Genomic DNA, 22528 nt, shown 5'->3' on the forward strand with positions numbered 1-22528 from the left:
CGCTAAAAAGTTCTTATCGATACCCGCACAGAAAAGACCGTCGATAAGTTAAGAATTGACTTCAACGATAGAATTTACCCCTCCACCAACCACTATAATCCCAATTTCTAACCATTCCTACTGATAATCACCAATACCAACACTTTCCAGGCAAAATTGATCCATAGGTTTTTTTTTGGTTCAAAATCAGTATTAGGTAGCCTCAGACTTCACAACCTGGCGTCATTACCATTTCGTTTCAAGGCCGGAGGCGACAATAAAATGCCTTCAGCCACTCATTCCCACCGGCCAACTACCAAGGTTGCGCCGAAGTCCTTTAAATCCAGGAAAGCCACCAGGGGCGCTTTACGGGACCAGGCAAAAGGTGCAATTAGAATCTTTTTTGATATGTGAATGAAATACCAGTTTTCCTTTTTATTTACTAATACATGGTGACTCAGGCAAAGTACCAAATGAAAAAGGTCAGCGCAAGACTCCTCGACAGCAAGTCATGTCCAAATTTGATCGCCGAAACCAAGCGAAACAGCGCCAACAAGCAAAACAAAAGGATCGCCAGAAGGATGCCTTAGTCTTCTCCGGAAGAGATGGTGCGCCAAGAATTGTCGCCGTAATACCACTCTGCCACGACGTCGACGTCTCTGCTGCCATCAAAAATCTCAACAATAGTCTTGATATCGAATCCGATGTTCCCCAGTCCAGCTTTCGAGTATCTGTCGATCGCTTCAAGCAAAAGCTCCAATATGTACCAGTGGGTAGAGATCTTACTGCGTGTATTGATGCGGCCAGGATTGCAGACTACGTAGTATTCATATTATCACCCGAGGTCGAGGTTGATGACTTAGGCCACCTAATCATCCGAAGCATCGAAAACCAAGGCATGTCGACATTGTTCACGGCTGTGCAAAACTTGAACACCGTACAACCCGCGAAAGCTCAAGCAGATGTTGTCAAATCGCTTGCTTCATTCATGACCCATTTCCACCCAGAACAAGAGAAGATATACAACCTTGATTCAAGACAGGAATGCTCAAGTCTTATGAGATCACTTTGCACTGTAACACCAAAGGGAATAAATTGGAGGGATCAGAGATCGTGGATGCTTGTAGATGAGGTTCAGTGGCCATCGACTGAAACCGAATCAACCATTCTGACTGGTGTGGTTCGAGGACAGGGCCTCAAGGCTGACCGTCTAGTTCACGTGGGAGATTGGGGAACATTTCAGATTGAGAAAATTACGGCAGCACCTCTTCTAATTAAGAAACAGAAAGACACCTCGATGGCCGTAGACGAGGAAGCAGCAGAGCATATCTTGGAAATTCCAAGTGAGGAACAAGACACCCTTGCCGAGTTGGCTCCCGAGGCGATGATGGATGATGATATGATGGAGGGGGATGTAAAAGACCTAACAAGCAAAAAGGGGGTGTTACTAGACGATCATCACTATTTCTCCGAAGACGAACCAGAAGAATATGCTGCGCCAAAGAAGTTGCCTAAAGGGACATCATCTTACCAATCAGCTTGGTACTTGGACGATGTATCAGATTCGGAATCCGAGCTAGACGACGATATGGAAGATGTCCAAGATGAACAATCTTACGCTATGGCCCCAGAGGATGGCCTGGAACGCATGACAATCAATGAGCCCACCGAGCCAGCCATGTCTGAATACCCCCAATCAGAAATGTTTGAGGAGTTAGACGATGCCGATGATGCGGCCCAGTTGGCGGCATACCGTGCAAGCAAGCGTGATGAGGTGGAAGACGACAAGGAGTTCCCCGATGAGATCGAGCTACACCCACACGTCTTAGCCAGAGAACGATTGTGTAAATACAGAGGACTGAAAAGTTTACAAACCAGCCCTTGGAACACCGAAGAAGACCGACCTTATCAACCAGAGGAGTGGACAAGACTGTTACAAATATCAGACTACCAATCATCTCGGAATCGTTCTATACGAGAAGCTTTGGTCGGAGGGGTTGCACCTGGGACGAGAGTGCATGTCCACCTCAGAGCTGTTCCTCAGACGCTCAAAGAGTCATATACTCCTTCCAGGCCCATCAGTCTCTTCTCCCTTCTACGCCACGAAGGCAAGAAAACATCATTAAACTTTGATATTACTCACAAGGAGGACTATGAAAAGTCTATTAAGGCCAAGGAGGAACTCATTGTTCAATGCGGCCCTCGAAGATTCGTTATCAATCCGCTCTTCTCGCTCGGCGGCAATACAGAGAATGATGTCCACAAATATTGCCGATATCTTCACCCTGGTCAGTCCGCGATCGCGAGCTTCATGGGTCCCATCACCTGGGGAGCGGTGCCCACATTATTCTTCAAACGAACCGTGCCCAAGGATGGGGAGGATGGGTCAGAGCTACCCCTGCAGCTAGTAGCTACAGGCACCGCTCGTGCGTCCTCAAAGTCAAGGGTTGTCGCGAAGCGAGTCATCCTTACCGGCCACCCTTACCACATCCACAAAAAGGTGGTGACCATCCGCTACATGTTCTTCAACCGCGAGGACTTGGAATGGTTCAAGGCACTACCATTGTGGACGAAGAGAGGAAGGACTGGTCACATCAAAGAGGCTCTGGGTACTCACGGATACTTCAAGGCCAACTTTGACGGAAGGGTCAACCCGCAAGACTCGGTCGGCGTCAGTCTGTATAAGCGCGTCTGGCCACGGAGTGCCACTCCTTTTACTGGCCCACTATTAGAAGCTGCGGCCTCAGGAGTCTCAGACGAGGCTATGGATGAGGATGCTCAGTAAGATGACTAGATACTTATGTAAACCTTCACAGTATTGAGATACCACCCTTATGATCATGACCAGGATGGGTAGAGGAGATATCCCAGAGGCGCCAAATGCAACTTGTTGACTTTAAACAGGCTAGGTGGAGAAGGGATATATATAGGCATACAAGGGGCATGGGCTATGGAGGGGGATATGAATACACTCGCTTCGTTGCGAATAGGAAGGAGTACGGTACGGTTGTGTATGTATGTATGTATCTACCTACCATACCTAGGTAGGTGGCTTTCACATCTTAAGGTGTTGGGGAACCAATGAAAAAAATGATTTTGCTTGGCTTCAATGGTATTTTTTTTTCTTTCCTTGGTTTGACTAGGTTACCTACATACTCCACGTCCCTGCCTATTGGTAGGTTTTCCCATCTACTGGTGTACTCATTACCTAAAATTTTACGTACGTGATATGTTATATATAGGTAGGTATATATAAAGGAAAGCACTTAGACCAACGTTTCTATCCCCTCCGTAGGCTTCGGCCCTCCCCTCGCCTTGCACGCCTCCTCTGCCCCGCTGGCCTTCCAGGCGCTGATAATGAGGTTCACGATGTGGTCGACGGCTACCCCCTTCTTCACCTGAGCGAACACCGTCGGGCCCCCATCCCGCATCTGCCTCGCGTCGCGCTCCATGACAGCCAAGTCGGCGCCCACGGCCTCAGCGAGGTCGGTCTTGTTGACGACGAGCAAGTCGCTCTGGGTTATCCCGGGGCCGCCCTTGCGGGGGATCTTGTCGCCGCCGCTGACGTCGATGACGTAGACGATGTAGTCGGCGAGCTCGCGGCTGTAGTTGGCGGCGAGGTTGTCGCCGCCGGACTCGATGAGGAGGAGGTCGGCGGCGAAGGCGCGGTGCAGGTCCTCGAGGGCGGCGAGGTTGGCGGAGATGTCCTCGCGCACGGCGGCGTGGGGGCAGCCTCCGGTCTCGATGGCGCGGATGCGCGGGGCGGGGAGGGCGCGGTGGCGCGTCAGGAACTCAGCGTCCTCGCGCGTGAAGATGTCGTTCGTCACGGCCGCGATCGAGTACTGCGAGCGCAGGGCAAGGCACAGCGCGAGCATCAGGGCGGTCTTGCCGGAGCCGACGGGTCTGTGAGGGGAGGGGAGTTTAGGTGTCAGGCAATGGTAATCTCATTTACTCTGGAATTCATCGTACTCAAGTCGCTGGACTCGTCTAGAACCCCCCTTCTTGTGGAGCTCTAAATCTTGGGGTGTGTAGGTGTGTGTGTGTGTGACACTGGGTCGGGCCATGCTGCATGGCCATGGTTGCTACTCTACTCCCGGATGTCATTGCCTTCCTTCCGGCCAATAGGCATCTTGTCCGTCCGAGATATAGATACAAGGTGCAGGTAGGTGGGTAGGTAGGTAGGTAGGTATATGTAGATGGATGTATAGATGAAATGGAGACTCACCCTCCAATTCCTACGGTAAAGGCCCGCTCGTTCCAGTCACGGCCCTCTATAATAGGCATCTCGCGGCCGAGGAAGCTACCGGGGCCGTCGAGGATTTCGTGGGAGTGGCCGTGCTCGGCGATGGAGAGGCCATGGTCGTGAGAATGGTTCGTTGAGCCGCCGTCATGCGAGTGTGATGCCATGGTGGGATGGTGGGATGTTGGGATGTTGAAACAGACAGATACACCTAGGGAGGGCACCTGGTACTGATGACAAAATCTAAAATGAAGCAAATCAACGGGGCCTAAAGTCAAAAATGTCGTTAAATGAACTTTGATAGGATAGTCAAATGTACCCTATTATCCACGTATATGTATTATATTAGTGTCTATCTATATATTCGAATTATTGCAATTCCATCAAAAGTATAAAATATGACTGTTCTAGTAGAGTGATGCCCCTCCTTCTACATATCTAATCGTGCTAATATGATAATCTAATAAGATCTCAAGTCTCTTATCTACAGGATCCCACATTGCGTGCGCTAACATTGTAAGCCAAGTTTGCTTATTAACCCCCACTAGAGCTTTAGTTACACCAACTTGCGCACTTAAAAGCTCAAGAGCTATCCTGGTTGAATATACTACGCCGTATAAAGCACAATTACTAACCCTTCTTCAACGCAGTAAACCAATCGGCACTCCAAGAGTTGCTTACAATCTCGATTGGTCTAGTGGTCAGGATACCTGCTTGTCATGTACAAGTTCGCAGGTGGCCGGGGTTCGATTCCCCGATCGAGAGCATACTTTCTTTACTTTTTTTTCTATTCGAACTTGAATGTTCGCCAGTGTAACTTTTTCAACAAAGAAAGTAACTATTATCTTTTTCTCGTTCTTTTTTGAGACAAAACGGCGCACTATTTCCACCAACGTCTGTCTGCCTCATAACCCGTTGCATTTTGATCGCAAGTTTTAATTCCGGTTACGTATTAACTATGGTAGTGCTTCCCGTCGTTTTCCTAATGCTTCACCATATTCACACTACTCAGTTTTTCAACATGTTGATATTTACTACCCGCCAGCTTATGACTGTCAAACATACATATCGTGCCTAACCTACCATAAGGTATACATGATAATCGCAAGCAACCTACATATGTAGCGTTTAGGCATATCCTACGTCCCTTTAGGTTTTCATTTTCATTTCATTCCCTCAAAGGTTTGAACTTAATTACCCTCGGACTTTCAATGCTGGCATTCCATACGCAGTACACTAATTATTGATGGAAGATTCTCCGAGTGTATTATTAGATTCTGCATGAGGCGTTCTTTTAATATCAACACCTTGCTTGGTACATATGTAAGGCACTGAAAATGTTGTGACGTTCAATGTTGCCCAGTTATACCGAAGCTTATACACCCAAGCTACTAACCTAACCTACATACCTACCGAGTTCAATGCTACTCCATATTCTTTGGAATGCTTCCGATTTTAGCGCTGACTAGAACGTCTTCATTGGGATCCTTGCTGCTTCGTGTTGATCGAGCCCACAGATCTATGCACATCTCTTTGGCGGCTCGTGTATTAAGTAATGCCATCCAGCCACGACAACAACTAAGTTTACTATGTAAGCTGCCCAACTACATATCAAGCAATTTCGTGTTGAATATATATAATGTAAGAGTTAGGTGCAGAATGCTTCTGGCGTACGCCGTAAATAACTATACAGTACATACATGTACATTATGCCCGTGACATTCATTCATTACCATCATCGTCTGATGTTTGTCTCTCCCCCTCTCCATTTATAAAGGCTAAGGAGTTGAAGCTAGAGGTCCACGTCAAGGTTGCCTTGTCCACTCCTAACATAGTAGCTTGGTGAATAAGTCGATAATACCGCAAATCTTCACTATTGGTTGGTATTAAACTCGTACTATGGCAGAGTGGCATGCCCGAAGCCGCCAACTAATCTGCTAGAGGATTCCTGCATGTCGCCTTGCAGATTTTTGGTATGATTTTCGTGTATCACCAAAACTACCGGTTGGCGAGACTCGAGGGTGGGTAAATAGACATTATACTATATATGTATTGCTGGGAGCCAAGAGTATTGAGATGTACGTTAGGTATGGATGAACATTCTGAATTGGGACATCTCCAGCTTCTCTGATTTGATAAGCATTGTGATTTGATATCAGAGTTTGGATAGGATGTGGTAGTAGTCATCATGGAGATTCATAGCTCTGATCTGTTATAGCCTATAGGGTTAGTTGTAGTTACTTAGTTGTACTATGTTATGTATGTAGTCCATGACTCCATGTTGTATGTCATGCTCGGGATAATATACCGATCACAATGTTGTGCAACATGTTCTATTTACATAGCACTCTCTTTACTTTCAATGTTGCCTCGATGAGTCCATGTTTGTTTGCACTTTTGGTTCGATTTCCTCCCCTCAAAGCTTTTAATGTTCCCCTTGGGGAAAAAGCGACAAGGAATCAAGGATAGGTGCATGAGCATGCAAGCATCTTCAGCACGATCCAATTTGAGAACACAGCTCATGAGGGTTTGGATGTGTGACTGGGATCAAGGACAAGGGTTATTAACCTCCTCCATGTCAGTCCATGAAGCTCCATCATCCATCCCCCCTTGTTCCATTTACTTGTTCCTTGTTCCCTGTCACTTATCCCCTGTCCCCCGCCTCTATTTTGTTCATAATGATACACCCCCTAACTTGGAAGGTACATCTGTAGCAGATCATACATACATATGTAGTTACATGTAACTATGCTAGTATTTTCTCTACCACGGTACTACACTAGTAGTAGTTACATGTTTACACTACCTGAAAGACGTACATACACACCTACCTCAAGTGTTAACACAATACAACATTGAATTTGATACTCTTACACTTTAAATTTCAACATGCCCACAGTGCCTTAAGTGCGTACGGAGATGTCTCCATACAATCCAGCTTCCCAGTAGACCGCTTCCCTTGGTTCCCGCCAGAAAGGGACGAGAGAAGGGTTACAATGCAGCAGTATAGATCCAGCACCGGGTAAATTGTGACACCATCTACGCGTCTCGCTTCTGTAAGTCCCAGGCAAAGTATGTACAAGATCTCGTCAAGCAGGAATCAGGACGCAAGCAGGACGCAAGCAGGAAGCAAGCAGGAAGCAAGCAGAACATGGAAAGCAAGGCGATGAAGGGAGTCGAGGTCACGTTGTCTCCAAGAATCGTTAGTGTTGTCCTCTTCCTATGGAGCTAAGGTAACCTCTAACAGTCGGCCAGCGAGGCTCGGTAGTCAAATGATGGACCACTACTGTTCGCTACCGCTCGCTACCGTCCTCGAGCCCCTGTACCCATGTCACATTGAAAAAGAAACTTCAATCTCTTGGCCGAGACGGGCGCATTCTGCATGCTCCTACTTTGCTCTTGCCTTGGATGATCTTTGAATAAGAAGAGGTCGGTTGCCCTGTGTGTGGTAGGTGACCGTTTGCATGGTCTGTCTCGTGGAACGAATGTAACTTTGTAACTTGCCCAGGTTCAGGTTTATAGAGATTTGATGTTTTGATGTTTTATTCTTTCTCTTTTTACATCCATCTCGGAACCTTGATATTAATCGGGAAAGAGTTCTCTCCCACTCACCTCACCTCCCCTCTAAGCTTTTCCGTTGCCATGCAGATGCAACCTAATTATCTCGGACTTACAACGTACATCGCTGTCATCCTAGTATAACTTCCAGGGGCGAGCTTGAAAGTTTATGAAGTTTTTTGAAGTTTATGATACGACTCAGGTACGACGTGTGGGATATGTGCAAAAGGGAAACCGACCTGGCACTTTAACGAGAATTCAGGGAGTCACTTAATTTACAACCTTCTCCAACATTAAACATTAAACGTTGAACGTTGAATGAACCCTTACTTTGGTTGCCTTGAAGTTCAGGTACAAATTACCAGCTTTGACGTTTGGCACGCACCTTTACCCGATATTACCCATTCCAACATCTCAAAAGAATTTGAGACTAGCCAAACCCTCATTCATTTAACGACCTTGGTTCTTGTTGGTCATCTTCAAAAAACGATAAGGCCTACAAGAAGGAAGAATAATAATGCAACTCACCATGGGCCGTTCAACGGGTGAACGTCCAGCTTCAGGTCTAGCCAGGCCAGCAGCTATGAAGCCAGACCCGTATAGACACAGTCACACGAGATCGAACCGCCACGCCAAATCACAACCTCTTGATCCCGATGACTTGCGCCGTCGGCTGTACGTGGTCATCGCGGAACAGGAGGCGCTACAAGAGAGGAAGCGGAGAGAAAGATTGAAGGCAAGGTCAACGGAGGAAGACGAGTCCGGAAGCGATTTAGGATTGGGAGAATTGGGTACGGCCTTAGGAGCATCAGCAACTACGAATCCGGGAGATGATGAAAGGAGCTTCGCAGCAAGGATGATGAGAGGAAAGCCCCCAACAGCGAGTTCACTTCTAGAGGGAAACGGTATCAAATCTTCGGAAGGAAAACCAGTACGATCTACATCACAGTCCATTCAAGACAGGATACGCCGCAGACCATTAAGAGCGGAGCCCATGTCGACAGAGAGTACAGTAAACGCCTCCTCGTATCACCATGTTCCCCAAGTAGCGGCTACGCAGTTTGCGACGACCACTACTGGTAATGGCATGCGCGAGTGTAATTCTGTACACAGTTTATCCCAGGCTGCCCTCAAATTCCGAATCGATGGTACACCACCCGACCGAATCGACCTCGACTCTGGCGTTTCCTCGGCGCAGACCAATGCCCTGAGAAGGGTACACAGTCACAGAGAGAATAGCTATGAGAATAGCCAGTTCCAGTACTCGCGCTTCATGTCGAATGACCGTGGCGGCTCGAAAGAGAACCGCCGCCAGCTCCGGCCTAGCAGCAGCATCGTGCTTGGCAGAAGAAAGTCTGGGAGGAAAAGCAGTTTCGGCAACATCTTAGAGGATGAGGTGTCGAATATACATCCAATCGCGGCTATGGATCCGCCCATCGATGAGATAGCGTCAGAGGAGACGTTAGTAGTCGACCCAGCGACGGTAAATGAGCACCGGGTCGACTGGACGCAGAGCGACGAGGTCTACGAGAAACCGAAATCCACGGCGAGAATTCCCCTTCTGAGAAAAGCAGATTCCCTATGGACGCTGAAAGGCAGACTCGGGAGTCTGACTAAGAACGGGCATGACCGGGATGAGAAGACGTCGGCGGTACGTGAGAAGCAGGAAGCAGGATCCCCTTCTGCTTCTTCACGCTCGTCGCCTAAGTTTCTGCGGTTTGGGTTCTTGACAAGGTTCAAGCGTTAATTAATCGTTGGTTAATTGGTTGGTTGGCTGGCGAACAGGGTTTTATGATGGCGATGGTAATGAATGAGTATAAAAACTTAATGACTACCTAAAACTACCGTAGTAGATAGTTAGGTATAAGTAATGGATATTCTAGATACTTCTTGTAGGTTAGATATCTAGTGTACCAAATCCCAACTTCGAAAGAATACCTAAATACAACTTTCTTTTGTTATTCAGAAGGGGCATATGCCTAGCTGTCTACTAACACTTAGACTTATGATGTGATATGTGATTGGGAAAGGTAGGTCGTGTAGTGTAGTGAAGCTATCGTGGGTCTTTCGTATGAGCGGGGCCAAACTAAGTTCGAGTAGTACCTAGTAGTTTGACTAGTGGGCAAGTACCCAAAGCATACAAGTTATATAAGGAATAGTTGGCAATTATTCTAGCACATACGACCATAGGATCCGGAAAATTCGGGATCCCGTCCGCTCTCCCATAGACAAGCCGGATACCGCCAAATCAGTAGTTGGGTCGGTGACGACCAGCGAATCCTTGGTGTTGTATGTTTTTTAGTGTTTTTATTTATTCCTTTTTTTAGTGATTTCTATCCCTTTGAGGGGGATTTTTCTCCTGGTTTTCGATCTCGATATTATAAAAAAAGGATATTCGGTCACGTTGGTGGTTATGAGAAGTGTGGTTGAAGGTCCGATGTATGGCATCAGGGTGATCACGTGATACTGTACTAATAATAGCTATTTTGCTATGGCGCACAGACCAGCTTCGGAAGCTGCTCTTGTCTTTCCCAGATGTACCACCTCCTTAAATTGATTGGTTGTTTAGTTGTTTTTTAAAATAAAAAAAAGATGTAAGATTTTAGGCAACTGCATACAAGTTGTACGCTAGTGGTCCTATAATCCATCACCTTGACTTTACTTCCTTAACATTTCCACCTCACTTCTTCATCTCAAGCTTCTTCTACAAATAACGAGTTCCATGGATACTTCTTATACACTACCTACTACTAGTAAAGGCAATAAGCAGTTACATATCTACAAAAGCAATGATTGGTATCAATTTCTTCGTCTTACTAATAGTAAGCCACGTTCCACGTGCTCGAACGGTCCATTGACCAGGTAATCTCATCCCTGTAACTATTGCTCACAGCTGAAGGAGGAACTGGAAGGTGATCTGCATAGATGTGTTATACAAGGATGGAAAAGTAAAGCCCGCCCGCCTTCGGTTCGTCTTTAGCGCACTGGAGTGGATTCCGAAAACTCTTGGTTGAGACACTAAAGAAGATGTAGAGACTCAAGATATTACATAAAGATCGCCTGTGGTGTCTGGGCATGCATAGGTGGTCCTTGATTATGCCTATAGCTCGCTTACCTACCTAGTAAGTAAGCCTGGTGGCTGACCATGATGGCGGAAATGAGTACATATGTTACCTAAGTAGGTAACATCTCCCTTCACATTTTCCCCTTGGATCTTCGTCTACCTACACTATATACACCCACCTCCGCGAGTGCCTACCTACCATACGGCCATGTCTTCGACCGACTATTCTGGCTGGGCTATCCGCCGAAACGGGTCCTGTCTTCTTTCCCAGGAGGTCGACTGCGGCGCCACGTTGGCACCCTTCCGAGCCTGTTGCCCGTCTTCCACAGTCTGTCCTAGCCAATACAACGTCGCCTGTTGCCCATCTGGAACGAACTGCACTACCACGATCGTCGAGACCCCCCGATGCGCCAACGAATCATGGGCTATGTTTGATAATGCCGGATTCTTCTGTTGCGAGACAAATCAAGTAGGCTATAACAGAAGCAATACCGATGGGTGCTTGCAATCGGGCACTAGCTTGCCGGACGACGCATTGCCGCTAGCTGTGGTCGAGCAGAGTAAGATTGAGGAATCGGAAGTGTTTGCTTGAATAACTACAGTTAAACTGACCTCGCTTAGGTAGTGCTTCGTCGACGATATCCAGCACGACAACGGGGACGACATCGACAACTTCGACGGCAACGTCCACTGTAGAGTCAGGTTCGGGCAGTAGCGGCAGCAGTAGTAGCAGCTCTCCCGCTGGCGCAATCGCTGGGGGTGTGGTGGGAGGAATTGCCGCCATTATGATTGTTGTTCTAAGCATCTGGTTCTTTCGCCGAAGGAGAAACCAAAATGAGATTCCTCCGACAACTAATGAGCCCCCAGTCCCCCCGACCACTGATACACCCCCAATCGCAGCACCATATAATACACCATACAATGAGAAATACGCCGGAGTAGTCGCGCCCCATCGATCCGAGATTGACGGCAACTCCCGGTCAGAGTTGGCGACTGACCCTTACTACGTACGATCTGAGTTACCCTAGCACTCTTCTATAAGTGAATTCTAGCAGGCTGGTATTTGACGTATATGAAGGACCTTGGAAGTTATAGAGCATGAGCATTTGGCATTAAATTTGTGTCTGTAATAGATACCTATGGAGTAGTTGGGGTTGGGGGGGAGATACCTGATCTAGTTGGTGCGTTTGATAAGAGCATAACATAGTATACCTCAGCATGCGTCCTTGTGGAAAAGCAATATATTGTAATATTCTTACATAGCTAGATACCTATTCAGTACTGGCTGATGTCGTTCAATTCTACATCACGGTGTGCTGAAAGTGCAAAACTCAAGATTATCTGTCTAGTTTGAAACTGATATTGGCAATACCTATGGACAATTGCTTAGTAGCAAATGGATGCTTCTTTCAACTCGCGGGGTTGATTGGGTATCAGATTTATACACTCCCTCTCCTTGATATTTATTTAGGTATCTTACATGCTATGTACACTGAAACGTAAGTCGCATCCTCGTTCTCTTCACCATTCAAAGATAACTCTCGCCTACGAGTAATAAGATTACGCACACCGAACCTCAATTCACAGGTGCCTTGTGGTTTCAATACCCTGATAGGTATGTAGGTACGTGATAAATTTTGCATGAACCTGAAGAGCTATCTATCTATCTATCTTTCCCTTTTTTGCCTAATTAATTACGTGTTTGGGACTTGACGATCTCGATCTCGATCTCGTCACAGAAGTACAGTAAAACGCGAATGCGAATGAACAAGCAAATAGGCAAGCAGACAGATAGACATGCCAACAGCTCTGATCTGTGTCAGGGACGTCTAAGTACATACTTTGGGTTGGGTAAGGTTTCAATGATGTTCTACCTAGAAGAGCACGAAGTCCATGTTCAGGGAGGAGACAAGCAGCTCGTTTCTTTGGAGACCTAATAACGGAGGCGATCAAAGTAAGGGCGTTACTTTATTATTTCTCCTTTCACATGCTTGGTCAAGGTAAAAGTACCTATTCATTCGCGTGAAAACTTCTAAAATTGATTATGGGTATCTCAACTAAAGTGATGCAGTAACGACTTTGATTTTTAGTTCCGCCTTCGCCATATCCTGTCCTGGCATTAACAATATGCTAGCCCTACTAAAGTAGGTGGCTAGTAAATACAGTACCGATGAACATAGTGATGAGGCGACTCGTTTGATAATTCTGCGATGGCATGTGTTAGTATAGGTTTACTTCTCGGCGCATTGGTAGATCTAGATCGGTTGGGTGATGTCGTTGCAGAGTAAAAAGTAGAACTTTGGATAAAAAATAATGGATATAATTCGGATCAAAAGACTTACCGAATAGCATTCTGGATCTTTACAGAGGTAGGGGTAGCCTCAGGGTGGTAAAACACATTGAAAATACCATAATCATTGATGTCTCATGTCGTAGGTCGTCGTCGGCATATGAGAATCTCAGAAAGCCTTGGATTTCTCGGCCTCGAGGAGCTCTTGGATGGCCTTTGCGTCGTCCTGTGCGAATTGTCGTCGGATTTTGGCTGCAACATTGGCAGACTCAATCCTAGCCGAACGGAGCCTAACGAGCTCGCAGTACTCCCTCAGAGCGTCTCTATCGCTACCCGGGGTTTCTCGAGTTCGGCGCAGTACCTCCAGGCCATTTTCGTAGCCCGTATCCTTCGTCCAAGGCTGGTTTGTCTTACGGTAGCCTTTGTTCGAGCCAGGGAATGCAGAATTACCGCCACCGTCAGCGGTGGGAGGATCTGTGGCGGCGGCAATGTTCCAGAGCAGACTCTCCAGGTTGGGGTACTTCTGAATGAGTGCTGCATATTCTGGCATATCGGCAATCTCTGATTCCTTGAACGTCTCGCCCTCCTGACGTCCAGCATGGTAGTCAACGTTACTTGTCTCTACGACAGTGGTGTCCATTGGCTTCGGTGCCTCGACAGGAGCCTCTACAAGAGGGTGACTGTCACGATGCTCCTGGAAACAAGGAAGCGAGCACCTGCATATTAAAGTGAGAAAGTACACTCAAGGACCAAAGATACATCAGACTCACGTGAATAGATTACAGCGAGGGCATTTGTATTTGCCCTCGGCTGCATCGCAGACTAGGCATGATGGCCTAGTGCTCCCCATTGTCGAAGCTGAGGGTTCGAATATAAGGAGATATGGAATAAGTTCCAGAGACCTTGTGAAAAGGTGTTCGAGATGGGTGGCGATCCTTAGATATATACCATACTGTTCGATCTTCTGTTATGTGAAAGTGACCGGGTTCTTGGCAAAGCAGTTGGCGTTATGAAACAATGTTCAATAGCAATAATCAACAACAATGACGGCGAAGTAGCTATCCAACAGAAAGAGCAAATCTTCTTTGAAGGCTAACTGTAGGACCTGCAACGTTTAAAGGAGCTTCTGACAATACGGATAAGTTTTTGCAAGATCTCTCGCGCTAACGCTGGAAGGAGATATACCTTAGTTGATGCTTCAAGACGCCACAAAAATCACGAAAGGAGCCTTCAGTGATGGTGTTTTGCCGTCTGATGTAACAACTCGTGCCCTATGACCTTCGTATCGCCGGCGGTGATAACTTCTGACAAACAATGAATGAATGTGCCAAGATGAAATGTATTAGAAGTGAAGATGGATCAGATAAGGCCTTTGAGTTGTGTCTTCAAGAGCAATACTCGTTGGGATTAAATGAAAGTTTGGTTTTTTTAGAATCGTAAAAAAAAGGACGTACTATCTATAGTAGGCACATGTACACGAAATTGAGATTATAAACAATGAGTACTTCGTAAGTGGGTATTTCAGGTAACTCGGTCTGAGATACTTGAGGATGTAAGAAATCCAGTGCGAAGAGTATTTACATGGCACTTAGGTACATTGTAGTTGGGAGCTTTAACTAAACAGCACATGGCACAGTGAATTAAAGTGTGGCTTGAAGTACTACTAGTACCTAGTATGTAAGAAATAGGTACTTTGGGCCTTGAACTTCGGCGGACAGCCAATTAGAATCTTTATTTCCTCACCTTCAAAATGGGTAACTAACTACTTACCAGGTAAATGATTTAAGTTAATATGCCGATAAAATATTCATAATCAGAGCTTTGCGTCATTGCCACCGATTGATTGATAAGCGGCGAAATTTGTTGGTTCCTCTTATCGGCGCAACCGCAACTGCATTCAAGTTGCGACTCATTAACTAATTTGTACATTTACATATTTACATATTCACATATTCACTATTTCCTATTCCCTATTCCCTATTCAATATCAACCAACTTGCATTACATATACCATATCAATGTGACTCCCGACCAAAAAAGCTATTTAATTATTTCTCTTCTTCTCAACTCCAATTGAAGTGGCGAGTGGTTTACTGTAATTTGAGAAACCCCCACTACTATGTCTTCAAACCGACTCCTGAAGCCAGGAGCAGCAGCAGCAACGGCTCTGCTCTCAACGACAACAAGAAAAGTACGGCCTACAAGATGCGGTCAAATATATAACGCGGCGCGGTTGGCGCACACAACTTCACAAACACTAGGTATATCAGCGAATTCTAGGCCGATACTACGAACGACTTTGGGGTTACCAGCCGTTGCGCCCCGAGGCGCACGCAGCATATTCATCCAGACTGCGCCCACACCAAATGCTGATGCGCTCAAGTTTCTGCCGAACCATACCATAATACCCCCGGAAATATCTACTCCCTACATCGAATATCTTACCCCGCGGAGCACAATTGCACCGCCGTATCCATCCCCACTGGCTGCGCAGTTAATGAACATTGATGGAGTCACCTCAGTTTTCTACGGCCCTGATGCCATCACCGTAACAAAGTCGCCCGATGCAAACTGGGTCCATATCCGGCCCGAGATCTTCAGCTTGATCACCGAGACCATAACATCAGGGCAGCCACTAGTCGTTGTAAGCAAGAAAGAGGACGGGACAGATGGCCAAGAGTCGCCAGAGGAAGATAGCTTAAGCTACAATGAGAACGATAGTGAAGTTATAGGGATGATCAAGGAGTTACTCGAAACTCGAATAAGGCCTTCAATCCAGGAGGATGGCGGTGATATTGAATTCCGTGGCTTCGAGGATGGGTTCGTGAAGCTGAAGCTCAGAGGAGCATGCCGGACTTGCGACTCAAGCACGGTCACCCTCAAGAGAGGCATTGAGGGCATGTTAATGCATTATGTGAGTACACAAACCTACACACCCGGATAAAATCTCCCAGCTACCTAGGTACCTACATAAATAACTTTTAGGGGATGAAACTAACCAGATATATAGATCGAGGAGGTTAAAGGAGTACATCAAGTTTTGGACCAGGAGGAGGATATCGCATTACAAGAGTTCGCCAAGTTCGAGGAGAAACTTAGGGCACAAAAAGGACCAGATGCAGCTCCAACGACGCCTGGCAAGGACTCGTTGGATTCAGTCCCCGGATAAGTAGGTGAAGGGAACTTGCTTCATCTGATATATTATTATTAATAAGGCGTCATCTCAGTGTACCATTAAGGACTCAAACGAATTAAAGAATGGCAACGGAATATTGGGATGCAACATCGGTCACGAAACTGATTAGGTTTTTTCGATAATCTCGTGTCCTGAACAGAGTTCATTACTAGTGATGATTAGCAACGTTGTTCGGCGAAGGTGTATTGTTGCATTCGCCGGTTCTAACCAACGACACCGTTTAGTTTAGCCATTTTAGGGTTTTTAAGCAAACCATCTTGACGGCTGGGTCGGAATTAACTTCGATACTATGTAGTTGCATAGGTAGTCACGTAGTGTGTCTGATCAGGGACATCCCTTGCGTAAACTCTTCGAGCCTCATATCCATTCCCCTATCCCCCCCGTCCGTTACACCTCTCTTTTTCCTATTGCCGACACTAAGCAATTGGGAGGTGTGCAAGAGTGTTCATCGATCTAGGTACTAGGTAGGTAGATAGGTATGTACATACATACAAGTATATCAGCGAGGACAAGAAAAGAAAAGTAAAGAAAGTGGATGGCACCACCGGAAGGCAAAAAACATACACACACACTACACATTAGACACACCACGCTGTGGCGGGGAACGATTCCCACCGGTGTGGCGATGGGGGAAATAAAGGGATGGCTGCGGTCACATGGGCAAGGTGCAGGCTAGGCGTTGCCGCTCCCCCTCCCCCCTTTCCCACCCCTTTCGAAACTCTCCCGAGAGGGATCAATGCACGACGAAGGCCGGTTCGAAGGTTGCTAAAGTAGGTATTTAGGGGTGGTTTGGTTTGGTTTAGTAGGGATGAGGGAATGGGATGGGATGAGATGGGGTTACAGCACGTCTAATACCCCGCAAAAAGTCAACTAGAAAATGTACGTCAAGCTGCATGGCAGGCTATCGTCGTACTGAAGATGCATTTGCTTTACTACATATGTATAGGTTATGACACCCGTTATGTATGTACTAGGTTAGGGAGGTACCTACTTGCCTAGCATACAAGCTTCCAAGGTTGGCTTAGGTTCACGTATAGGGCTCTCTCTTCCGGACGCTTATTACCACCTACCTCCTTACCTAGTATATGTAGGCGGTTTATAATACGCCTGGGCAATCTTTCTCATCTGAAGCTCCGCAGGAAATGCCGGGATCTAGATTGCCATGGGCTCTTTTTTTATTTTTTTCTTGTCTTAGACAATTAGGTTATTAGACCCCATCTTGCTAAATGTATCATGCTCACTCACATTGCTATTTACGACGTAACAACTTCATCATCATACACCAAGGCAAAGGCTTGGCAATATGCACAATGAAATGAAAGCATTATGTATGTAGAACTCTGCTAACCTAGGTACATATGTACGTAGGTAGGTGGAATAATTGTTTGCGAGGTCTGGATTTCCCCCCTTTTTTTTTGATCCCCCAAAATTGGGATACTGTGTAGGTAGGTATGTATGTATGCACAATTTCATGTCACGAGGCCCTACAGAAACATTTGAAGTCTGAGACAACAACGTTTGCTGTGTACTAGGTCAAGTATGTAGTGTCGAGGGCATACTAATGGGGTTAGGTACATGCGGGCAGATGCTAGCTCCAGGTGCTGTGTGAGGTCGGCAAGGTAATTCTCCCCGCGTGGAGTAAGAAGGCCGCTCGCGCTCTTCCGTAGTCCGGCAGTAGGAATTTCGGAGCACTGGTGGATTAGAGAGAGAGCCGTTCGCCGACAGGTTACATCAGGCACCTGGGAATCATATTGTATCGGTATATATATATGCATACATACATATGTGAGTTGTTACATAGGTATGTATAATAGTCTGCGTATATCGTATATTGTATATTGAGAGCACATTTTCTGACAATGCCCTATATCGTAAATATGTAATAGGAGAACTCCTTGGAGTGCGTGGGAAATAGATCCTTGGAAACACTTTCGGTATTCTACTTATCTAGATTTTGGGTACCTAGGTGTGTTAAGTCCACCGTAGAAAGTCACACAGACCTTCGTAATCAACGTTTGCTGTTCGTGTGAACACACCTACCTAGCCCGAGCCATCCTAACCTAACCTAACCCGAGAAATCCGGGGTAATGCCCCCCCTAAGACGCCTGTGCGACAGAAGTTTTGGGTACGGGTTTTTACGAAGCTCGCGCCACCTCCAAGTTTTTTTTGCCTTTGCTTTTGCAAACAAGCCGTGTGACGACATCGTGGATGGGTTACAAAAAGTGCAACGGCAAATGGTGCTGATGGCAAGATATGGGTATCGAACAGCAAAGCACATATTTCCCCTGTGTATGCTGTATACTAAGAAGTCGATTCCAACCTCACAAGCGTGGAATCCTTGGAAAAGAAAAGAAAAGAAAACCCCGTCTTCCTGTTTAGGCTGAGGCTTGCAGAAGCAGCATTCATAAATACAAAGGGTCAAGGCCCCTTGGTTCGAGTCGCTTAGGTCCTTAGGTAGGTAAGTACATGTATGTAAGAAAATATGATGACTGAGGTAAAAATAAGAGTTAATAATCCGATATTATATAGTTTTATTTTATTTAGGTATCGATATGTTTAAGTATGCGAAGGGAAGATGATGAACCTTGGATGCTACATAAGTTCTGAAAATAACTATTGTAAGTGATGTTATAGTCGCTCGAGGTGGTCGTCATCTTGGAGCACACGATACTATGTATGTATACCTGGTCTCATGCATAGGCCGGAGTACCTACCGTATGAGGGGCAAGAGATTCGTCCCGCATCTGTTGGATATGCGATGAAAGATTCGTAACCCCTTCCCCCTTTTCTATCTCTTCAATCAGCTGGGATTTAAGAGAGATCCTGCTCACCTCTATAATGCGCTTCCTTTCCTCATCTACCTACCTACCTACCTACCTACCTACATAACACATTTTTCCTACATGGAGCCATTGTTAATCCCGTACGGCGCGAGATGATGGTGAGGCCGAACAAGAGCGCTCTTCCGATCGTTTGAGGGTCAATCGAAGTCAAGTCAAGCCGCATGAATCCCCATAGTCTAGCGCGATGTAATGTAACAACGGCCTCAGCCTGCAGTGCATGCATAAATCAGATATGCAGGAGGTTTTTGTATGTGTTCCATTCCCCAGCTGCCCAGAGATATGTAGACAGTGTAAAGATGTAAGCTGGGCAAGTCCGGTTAAGACGGCCACACCCAACTGTGAATAGAGGACTCAGATGGCAAACCCCCCAAGCCTCACATACAATGCATCTATGTATAGATATGGATAGCTTTAGGCCAGAATCTGTAAAACTTTGTGGACACAGTTGTAGGACTGAACAAAGAAGAGCTATTCGCTGTACCGGATGAGTCTTACTGTTGATCTTCAACGATGTGGATGGACTAAATCGCAAAGAAATGGCGTCTCAGTTCTCGACCCGTGATTGGCGTCGCTTATTCCCACACTTGTATAGAAATAGAAACACACAAATCTTTTGAAGGCCTTTGATGTCCCAGCTGAACTGGTCTATGTACCTTGAACTCCCTTCATCAAACAAAGACTGCCCAGGAGTTGTGACGTAGCTAGAGACGGAAACGAAATGCCCCTATATTAAGTAAAGGTTATTCTACATAGTACTAACTATCGTGGGGACAGGTGACCAAACTTCATACCACCAAGGACCAGGAACATATATGTACATACCTATTACCTACAGGTACATATTGACATATTCATTGTATTGTCATATTCATTGTAACCAGCTGATATGCCATTGGCTGCTTGTGTTAACTCCCCCGGAAAAGCTAGGATACCGTAGCAAACAAGACTTTCGAACTCGGGCGGTTGAGGAACTCGAGCCAATTGGCGTCTCTTGCTTCAAGTTGCTTGACCTCTCGCGAAGTTCGGTACTGTAAGTTGTAGCTCCCGATTAATGATGCCACCACCACCTCCACCTCCCCCTCTATCTACCTCCACACTTTTCTGTTCTTTATTATAAACCCATCTGATATTACTATGAAGGTAGGTTAGGTATTAGTAGACATCCTAAGTTAAGAAGTTGAATATTGTAAGCAGAATGATTGGATATACATAACTACTCACATTCCCTAGGTACATAACTAATATGTACATAATATGTACAATACCTACATATGTACCTAGAGCACCTAGGGTCAAGGGTACTGGGTACTAGGTAGTTGACGGTAAGGTTTTTGGGCAAATAGCACTGTGCTCAGCTTAACTAAAAAAGCACTTGAGCACCAGGTTAATAACTGTTAACTTAATTGTTAAGCGGCTCGGGTTCAAGCTCCATGATCCTCCAAATTAATAAAATTCATCTAGAGGGCCCGCTTGTCGTCAGGCATCCCCGGACACCCAAATTCTTCGCGCCCGCCTTTACTCGATTTGGACGAGCTAGGTGGAGTTCTTTCTCTTGCTTTGTTATTTTAGTGTTAGGTCTGCTGGGGCCTGCCGGGGTTAGGTAGAACACCTTCTGTACCCTGGCAGCTCTGGGTACATATTGTTAGTATAACATATGATGTAGTCAGTACGAAAAAGGTATTGAAAGGTAGCATACTTTTATGTAGCTGGAGATATCAAATTGATGTATCCAACACTACATACGTATGTACCTAATACTACACAGGATGCTAGGTACAGTGGTACACATTACATACCTACACATACTAAAAAGATTCGACGGACGGCACGGAGGACTTGAACCCAGTTATATTCTCTTCTTCGAGACCCTTCTGCACGAACCACACAACAACCCGCAGGGCAAGCTTGCATCTCTCGTCCCATTCTAACCATTGATTCTAACCACTCATATCCATTCCTGTCCATCTCTCATCACTGCACCCACACCCGTCTAACCATCTCATAATACATACATATGTACGTTACTACATATGTATGTGCAGCATCCAGAATCCAGATGTTGAGAGAGGATAAACGTGAATAGACGATTGAACCCATTTTCATACCTGATCATACCTAACCACTTTTTCATCTACTTTAGTCTACCTGCCTTCTACAGCCAGTCATACATATATCTAATACTACTAGGTAGCAGCAGTGTATTGTATTGCATTGCTTCGTTAGGTATCTCTTCTTTCTTGTTCGCCATTGTCTTTTTGTTTAATACCTATCCTCACGAGTACCTAAAGCTTACCTAGCTATTAGCTTGATCACCATCTGGGTCAATGTCATGAAAGGTACAATACATAGTATTGCCCTGATGTTTTATGATTTGCAAGGCTAATTTACCTACCCTACCTACCCTAGGTAATTTACTTACCACCAAAAAAAAGGCCTCTAAAAGACCAGACGTCCGAGTTTCAGTGGATAGGGTTACCACTACTGTAATATCCTTGTCTGTCTACTAGGTATTCAATGTTAGTACCAGCCTAACTTTAAAACCCAGCTTCCGTTTCCCCACCAGCCACTTTTTCTCACGCGAGGGTCTCGTGTCGCAACGTTCTCCTACTAGAGCATGGGGTCCACAGTCCTAGTAACTTAGGTACCTACATACCTAGGTATCTACCCAGTACCCAGCTACCTAGTACCCTTACCAACGGCCAACCAACACCTACCTAAACTGCTGCTCTTCCCCGCTCTTCAATTTCGACAACCCTCTAACGCCCTCTAACCCTCTCTGACCTTCCAACCCTTCAACACCTCTCAACGCCTTTGTCGTCAATCTACAATTGCCGGGCTTCAATAATTTACTGCGACAATCCGACGTCTTCAAAGGTTCTTCGCGACGGCTCCCTTCACCAACTGCCCGCTTGCAAATTACCTGCGATACTAGGTACTCGTCCAACCGTTTCGCAACAACCATGCGCTGCTGCGAATAGCTCCGTCGCAAAAGAAAAAAAAAAACATTCGAGGTCGTACGGATACACCTGCGAAGTAAGAGACAGAAAGATTAACTGGCGACACCCACCCAATACTTTTCTTTCCTTAAAATATTCTGGTTTTTAGATCGCCTCCCAACTTGAGCGCCACCATCCACGGCAAGGCACACTTCTAAATATATTTGGAACTGCAATCCTCGCAACTTGCAATACGCAATAGGGCTACGACAATTTTTACACTTTCTAGCACTTTTTGAAAGGGTCCCTTCGGTGGCGTTTCTGGAGGCCTGGCCAATAACTACGACCTCTTAATTCTCTTTTGACATTCGTTTTTCTGCAAGAAAAAGATTCTTGCCTGACCTTTCTTTCCTTGGTTATTA

At 45.9% G+C, this 22528-nt stretch overlaps 6 protein-coding genes and 1 non-coding gene across 7 annotated transcripts; 5 read left to right on the plus strand and 2 right to left on the minus strand.

Annotated features, from left to right (window-relative positions):
* Positions 1-72: 72 nt before the first annotated feature.
* GGS25DRAFT_482890 (DUF663-domain-containing protein) lies at positions 73-3064 on the plus strand. The gene is made up of 2 exons (XM_049260307.1): positions 73-364; positions 441-3064. The coding sequence occupies exons 1-2, from the start codon at positions 262-264 to the stop codon at positions 2762-2764; spliced, it is 2427 nt and encodes an 808-aa protein (XP_049119260.1). The 5' UTR covers positions 73-261; the 3' UTR covers positions 2765-3064.
* On the minus strand, positions 3065-4622 carry GGS25DRAFT_482891 (urease accessory protein UreG). Its single transcript, XM_049260308.1, has 2 exons — positions 4205-4622; positions 3065-3882 (listed from the first exon to the last, which is right to left on the minus strand). Exons 1-2 carry the CDS (start codon positions 4384-4386, stop codon positions 3246-3248), a joined length of 819 nt encoding a protein of 272 aa, XP_049119261.1. The 5' UTR covers positions 4387-4622; the 3' UTR covers positions 3065-3245.
* A 280-nt stretch (positions 4623-4902) lies between these two features.
* On the plus strand, positions 4903-4984 carry GGS25DRAFT_t19. The gene has a single exon. It is a non-coding gene; the product is annotated as a tRNA-Asp (tRNA).
* A 3322-nt stretch (positions 4985-8306) lies between these two features.
* GGS25DRAFT_519799 (uncharacterized protein) lies at positions 8307-9524 on the plus strand (the record flags this gene model as incomplete). Its single annotated transcript, XM_049263776.1, has 1 exon — positions 8307-9524. One exon carries the CDS (start codon positions 8307-8309, stop codon positions 9522-9524), a length of 1218 nt encoding a protein of 405 aa, XP_049119262.1.
* Positions 9525-10404: 880 nt separating this feature from the next.
* GGS25DRAFT_482903 (uncharacterized protein) lies at positions 10405-12255 on the plus strand. Its single transcript, XM_049260309.1, has 2 exons — positions 10405-11401; positions 11463-12255. The coding sequence occupies exons 1-2, from the start codon at positions 11050-11052 to the stop codon at positions 11867-11869; spliced, it is 759 nt and encodes a 252-aa protein (XP_049119263.1). The 5' UTR covers positions 10405-11049; the 3' UTR covers positions 11870-12255.
* Positions 12256-12970: 715 nt separating this feature from the next.
* GGS25DRAFT_198385 (uncharacterized protein) lies at positions 12971-14346 on the minus strand. The gene is made up of 4 exons (XM_049256774.1): positions 14317-14346; positions 13902-14257; positions 13184-13847; positions 12971-13046 (listed from the first exon to the last, which is right to left on the minus strand). Exons 2-3 carry the CDS (start codon positions 13979-13981, stop codon positions 13301-13303), a joined length of 627 nt encoding a protein of 208 aa, XP_049119264.1. The 5' UTR covers positions 13982-14257; positions 14317-14346; the 3' UTR covers positions 12971-13046; positions 13184-13300.
* Positions 14347-15250: 904 nt separating this feature from the next.
* On the plus strand, positions 15251-16300 carry GGS25DRAFT_519802 (HIRA-interacting protein 5; the record flags this gene model as incomplete). The annotated part of the gene is made up of 2 exons (XM_049263777.1): positions 15251-16045; positions 16142-16300. 2 exons carry the CDS (start codon positions 15251-15253, stop codon positions 16298-16300), a joined length of 954 nt encoding a protein of 317 aa, XP_049119265.1.
* Between the last annotated feature and the right edge of the window lie 6228 nt (positions 16301-22528).

This window comes from Hypoxylon fragiforme, assembly GCF_022984875.1.
Source record: "Hypoxylon fragiforme strain CBS 206.31 chromosome Unknown GGS25scaffold_3, whole genome shotgun sequence".
Taxonomy (NCBI): domain Eukaryota; kingdom Fungi; phylum Ascomycota; class Sordariomycetes; order Xylariales; family Hypoxylaceae; genus Hypoxylon; species Hypoxylon fragiforme.